At 31.9% G+C, this 6,000-nt stretch overlaps 1 protein-coding gene across 1 annotated transcript in view; it reads left to right on the top strand.

The window, feature by feature from the left end:
- The first annotated feature begins 528 nt into the window (after nt 1–528).
- SPDYA (speedy/RINGO cell cycle regulator family member A) overlaps nt 529–6,000 on the top strand; it is a 33,329-nt gene continuing 27,857 nt past the window's right edge. The window contains exons 1-4 of the mRNA XM_052649141.1: nt 529–690; nt 1,464–1,716; nt 3,595–3,653; nt 5,695–5,780. Coding sequence (XP_052505101.1) covers nt 529–690; nt 1,464–1,716; nt 3,595–3,653; nt 5,695–5,780 — 560 coding nt within the window. The remainder of the gene's footprint in view (nt 691–1,463; nt 1,717–3,594; nt 3,654–5,694; nt 5,781–6,000) is intronic.

Raw genomic sequence — 6,000 nt, 5'->3', positions numbered from 1 at the left:
CTTTCTTTTGGGGGAAAGAAGATACAGATGAGGATCTAGGAGGAAAGAGGAGTGGAGAGGAGGGAAGCAAAGTAGAGGAGAAGGAATTATATATAAAAGTAATTGAATATAACTTAGTCTGCCTAGTTCTTCGTAATCTAGCCCTGTGCTGTCTAATATGGGTAGCTGCTAGCCATATGTGCTTATTAAACAGTTGAAATGTGGCAGGTGCAACTGAAGAATTTTTACTTTACAATTAAATATTGAAGGAATATAAAATATTTTTCCCTTACCTCCTAGATCATTGTTTTGGCAAGACTACATTTCACTAACTGTTGCAAATTTTAGCATTCAAAATTGAGATATAAGTATAATACAAACCAGATTTCAAAGACAGTGTAAAAGAATATAAAATGTTGTCTTAGTTTTTATATTGAGTACATGCCAGAATTGTATTTTGGATATATTGGGTTTCATAAAGTATATTTGTAAAATTAAATTGACTTGCTTATTTTTGCTTTTTTAAATGTGGCTTTAAAATATAAATTTATGTATGTGGCTCACTTTATATTGGGCAATTCTGATCTAGCCTCACTATATCCAATTTTATTTTCCATTCCTTCCTTCAGCAGGGAAGTTTCTAAGGGTCAGGAAGGAGAATCTGGACCTAACTCACTGAACATCGAGGGGGGCACGACTGCCTGGGTCACTGTGAGTTATGGATTCAGAGATTCTCATTAGGGTCTTAAAATAGTTTGCTGCTTTGGCTATTCATACTGCATTTCCTATTACCCTATAAATACTTTGATCATAAAAGTAATACTAGTAATTATGTGAACTAATTACCATCTAATGTAATAGTGATTATGCATATCATTAAATATTGATGGGTTAACTTTCAATTTTTATTAGACTAAAGCAGTTTACATTCATATACACTGGTAATCAGCCACTCAAATAACATAGTCATACACTCACAACTTTAGAAATTAAAGTGACCAATTTATGAGAATCCCTCAATGCATGCATTGCTTTGCTAGAATTGTTTTTAACTTTTCAAAAATATCAATAAGCAGTTGTTGAATCAGTGAGTTTTATAACATATCCAGGAATTAACCAGTTAGAAAATGTTTGTGTGTATGTGAATTGCTTTTTAACATAATAATGATATTGATAATAATTAGTTCTTAAAGCAGTTTGCCTTATTCTATAAAAAATTTGAGATGACAGGAATCATATAAAATTTGTCAGTACAAGCAGAATAAAAATTATCAGGAAAAAAGAATACCACAAATAGATTATAAACTCAGCACAGTTTCTATAATTAACTTTAAAATTTGGTTTTTAGTTCCCTAGTAGTCAAAGCAAAATAGTATGCAGTATCTTATTATTTGGGAATAGAGACATACCAGACCCAAAGGAAACATAGCTTTTCTTGAAGTGAACAAGAGTGTGATAAATAACTATGTGTTTTATTTTTACAGGAATCGTGGGAAACCAAAATGAGACATAATCAGCTGTGTTGTGAGACACCACCTACTGTCACTGTACATGTAAAATCAGGGTCAAATAGATTGCATCAGCCTAAAAAACCCATTACCCTGAAGCGTCCTATTTTCAAAGATAGTTGGCCAGCATCTGAAAAAAATGCACATAATAGCAACAAGTCTAAACGCCCCAAAGGACCCTGTCTAGTTATACAGCGTCAGGAAATGACTGCTTTCTTTAAATTATTTGGTAGGTTTAAAATATTGTAATAGAGGTAATTATAAAGTACTTAAAAGTGAGAGAATGTAAGTTTTGTTTTATCGTTTTCATGATAATCAAAAAGGATGCTGTTATTTTCTGTGTGAGATTTTCTATCTCAAACCAAATTTGTTTTTGCCTTAGTCTGTTTTGTTTTCTTCCCCAGTGCTAGATTTTTGTTTGTTTCTGTTACTTTGAGAGTAGAAATTCTGACTCATCTAGCGTCTAGACTACTTAATTCAAGTGTCAAATGTAAATTCTGGGCAATTCAAGGTCATAGCATGAGTTTTATTTGACCTAAAGTAAATACACATAAAGTCTCAGGTGAGCTAACTGACTCGTGTCACCGAGCCTGAGGGGTTTCCCAGGACTCAGTGCTAAAACTGAGCAAACTGGCAAGGTTAGTCAACCTAGAGAAGTTTCAGTATAATCTCTGGGGAATATTATTAAAAATTAACTGTGCTTTATCATAATGCTCATATAATTAAATTTTGTTCAGATCTTGAAACAGTGCTTCTTTTCTGATAATCTTAAAAATAGCCAAAAAGAAACTTTGTAGTATTTCTACTGGCCCAAGAAAGAGGACCTTTTTTTCTTTTTTTCGAGGTAAGGTAGTAAGGTAGACAGAATAAAGGGTTGGATAGATAGATTCTGGTACTTAACCTGTGGGACTGAATCAAGTAGCTATCACAGACTGGTAGATTGAGGTAACAACCTTCCTTGCTTATAGAGGAAAGGAGATGCATAAAAGAAGAGAGAGGGACAAGAGTATTTGCCCTTCTGAGAGGACAGAAGTCTTTAAAAAATGGGGGAGGGGGGTTCCCTCTCAGTTAAGAGTAGAGCAAAATTATTACCCACAAACTTTTTTGTTATTCATAACTGAATGTGGGAAATAAGGAAAAATACATGGCTCTACCATTTTAGGTGATTTAAGAAATAGAAATGGAATTAACAAGGCAGAGATTAATTATTCTCAGAAAATTGATACATATTAGAACTTTCCACTTATTTGACTACACTGATAAAATTTCTTGGATATAACAAAAAGTTATACTTAGTTATTTAACTAAAAATGAAGGGGGAAATGGAAAAAAGTGGATTTTTTTTCCAAATTATTTTCTGACAGCTACACATACATTTTGCTATTATGTACTTGAGCCTTTATTTGAAGTGAGTGCTTTTTACCTATTTTTTTGGATGTTATTCTTTTTAACAGTATTTTTGTCTGTTGATCTTTTTGTCATAACACTGTCTTTCCAAAATTAAATGTTAGTTATAAATAACTAATGAATTTTAAATCTTCCTTACATAGACATTTTCATGTGTATTTGGATAATAGATAATTGGACAGAGGTGAGATAAATATGAGGATAGAAAAAGAACTCAAAACTAAAAATATCCTATACATAAAAGGATAAAGTGTTTTAAAAAAAAAAAGATATTTAGAAAACAGTATTCATTGAGTCATTATTTCTTAATGACTGAGTTATCTTTTATCAGATTCCATTTCCACCTGTTAGAGATTTGTTTTGGAAATTAACAAAGAGCCCATCTAGAGCTACCCAAAACATTCCTAAAAGAGCTACTGGAATATTTAGTAAATCAGACACTTCTGGCATTCCCCCTCTAGTCTGGGCTATATATTAAGGCAAATCAGATAGGAAGCCAAAAAATAAAGTGGTAGTTTTCTGTACAGTGCTTGCAGTGGTAAACACACCAAAGAACCAAAAACTGTTATACTTTGTACAACACCAGTCCAGCCATTTTGTGTGATTTATAAGCATTGTTTATAATCTCCTTATGTAAAAATTAATTCTTCAAAAGGAAACCTGTTTTCAAAAGACAAGTCATAGCCTTCTTTTGTTGTAGATGACGATTTAATTCAGGATTTCTTGTGGATGGACTGCTGCTGTAAAATTGCAGACAAGGTAAATTTGATAACAGTATAATCATTAACTAGCATTTTTATGTTACTGGACTGTCCGGACTTTAATGAACCTTATAATGATTTTCTATCTTATTAATTAAGGTTAAGGAAAGAACTAACTTAACGTTGTTCCTTCAAAATGGAATCCTTATACGTTAGTATACAACATACATTCATTCCATCTATACTCAAGGAATTGTAAAATATTGATTTAGGTTCATATGATCTTAAACCCATATTTGTTTGATTTAAAACAAGAATCAATATAGACGTAATATGTTTTTTGTTTGGTTGGTTGGGTGTTTTTGGTTTGGTTTTACTTTTTATTCTTTTTTAATTGAAGTTCAGTTGATGTACAATACAGCTGTACACTATGATTTACAGTTTTTAAAAGTTACACTCCATTTATAGTTATAAAATATTTGCTGTATTAGGCTTAATATGTTTTGATCCAAATTGTTACCTTTTATAAGGTAATAACATCTGATAAAAGTGGTTGATTATACATTTTAATATTTTGTAGATAATTTAAATGAAACAAATCCCAGTAATCTTGTAGAGTAAAATTAGTCTATCTTATTCTTTATATAGGAATCAGTGTTTCATAAAAGAACATCATGATGCTGATTTATACCGTAGAGATTGTGCTATCTCTGTACTCTTTAGGTTTAGCCAAACAGTTAGAATTTCAGCTTTATAAATGTCATCTTAGACCAGTTAGTCATATCAGAAAATGCAGCATGACTTCATATCCCATTTAAGATAATGTGCCAACCAACAGAAAAGAGAATGAACAGACTACCTCAAGATTAAATACCCATTAATTTAATATTGATGTAAACTCTTTTAAGCTTAAGATAACAAAAATAAAATTGGAGGTTTTCTTTTAAAGTTTGAAATTTTAATTTTGTAAAATTTCAAACATGCGGTAGTACGTTTAAAATTATAATAGAGACAATAGAACAAAGACCATCTGTGTACCTACCATCCAGCTAACACAGTCATTAACTCATGGCCATTCTTGTTTCTTCTCATTTCTCTCCCTAAAACTGAATTATTTTGAAGCAAAGCCCAGACAGCCTAACATTTTATCCATAAATATTTAAAGACGTACTTCTAAAAAGTGAGATCTTTCTAAACGTAATCAATGTCACTAATACCTTTAAAAATTAACAGTAATGCCTTAATATCAAATATCCAGTTCATGTGGACTTCTAAAGTTTAAATTTTAGTTTTAAGTGTCTTATTGGTAATTAAAGTTGTTGGACAGCAGGGTGCAGTGCCTCTAAAGTAATTAACCAGGAATAGTGTATCTTAACAAACTAGTATCGAGTCCTCTACTGAAAGTTACCTTGAATAACTTGGAATCACCTTTGTGGTCAAACCTGCAAAGGTAGGATGAATTAGCTATCTTACGAGAAGGAGTCTAATATATTTGTATTGTAACTTGTTTTTAACTTGAACAGGCAGAACCTGGCATGGATGCTAATAACAGGCTAGACATGTCTTCCTATTAATACATTTAAAACACTTTTCCCAGTGAAAATAGAGCCAGGTGATTCTAATTTCTGGTTAGAAGTTATTTTTTAAATTATTTTGAGTATTTTGAGTATGGATGTCTACAACTAACTCAAAGAGTTGAGAGGGAAAAAATTGCATATACACATAATCAAGCCAGTGTGGCAACAGAGTAACAGTTGATGAATCTTGGTAAAAGATATATAGTTATTCACTTGATTATTATTTCAGCTTCTTTATATGTTTGAATAATAGGGAAAAAATGAGTTTGGGGTTCAAAAGATATTGGCAAGAATAAAATTTAGGAGTTGATTCCAATTATGACTTAATCATAAGTGATCCAGAACTATTTTTCACTGTTCATATGGATTAAAGGAAGCCAAAAAATAAGGACTCAAATAGGTGTTTCTGTAATAAGGATAAATAATGCTTTATTGTTTTAGCATAGAAAGACAGCTAGTTTAAAACAGTTTTACTTATGAAAGCAAAACATTAATTTTAACTTCTAACTTTTTTCTCTATAGTATCTTTTGGCTATGACCTTTGTTTATTTCAAGAGAGCTAAATTTACTGTAAATGAGCATACCAGGATAAATTTCTTTATTGCTCTGTAAGTATGCTTTCTACTAAGTGATTTTTATGGTAGTTATTTATAAGTCGTGTCAGACTCTTTGTGACCCCATGGACTATACAGTCCATAGAATTCTCCAGACCAGAATACTGGAGTGGGTAGCCTTTCCCTTCTCCAAGGGATATTCCCAACCCAGGGATGAAACCCAGGTCTCCCGCATGTGGGTGGTTTCCTTATCAGCTGAGCCGCCAGGGAAGCC

The sequence above is a fragment of the Budorcas taxicolor genome, chromosome 11 (genome assembly GCF_023091745.1).
Source record: "Budorcas taxicolor isolate Tak-1 chromosome 11, Takin1.1, whole genome shotgun sequence".
Lineage (NCBI taxonomy): Eukaryota > Metazoa > Chordata > Mammalia > Artiodactyla > Bovidae > Budorcas > Budorcas taxicolor.
Note: the sequence above shows the minus strand (reverse complement) of the source record. Positions and strands in the feature narration are given on the sequence as shown.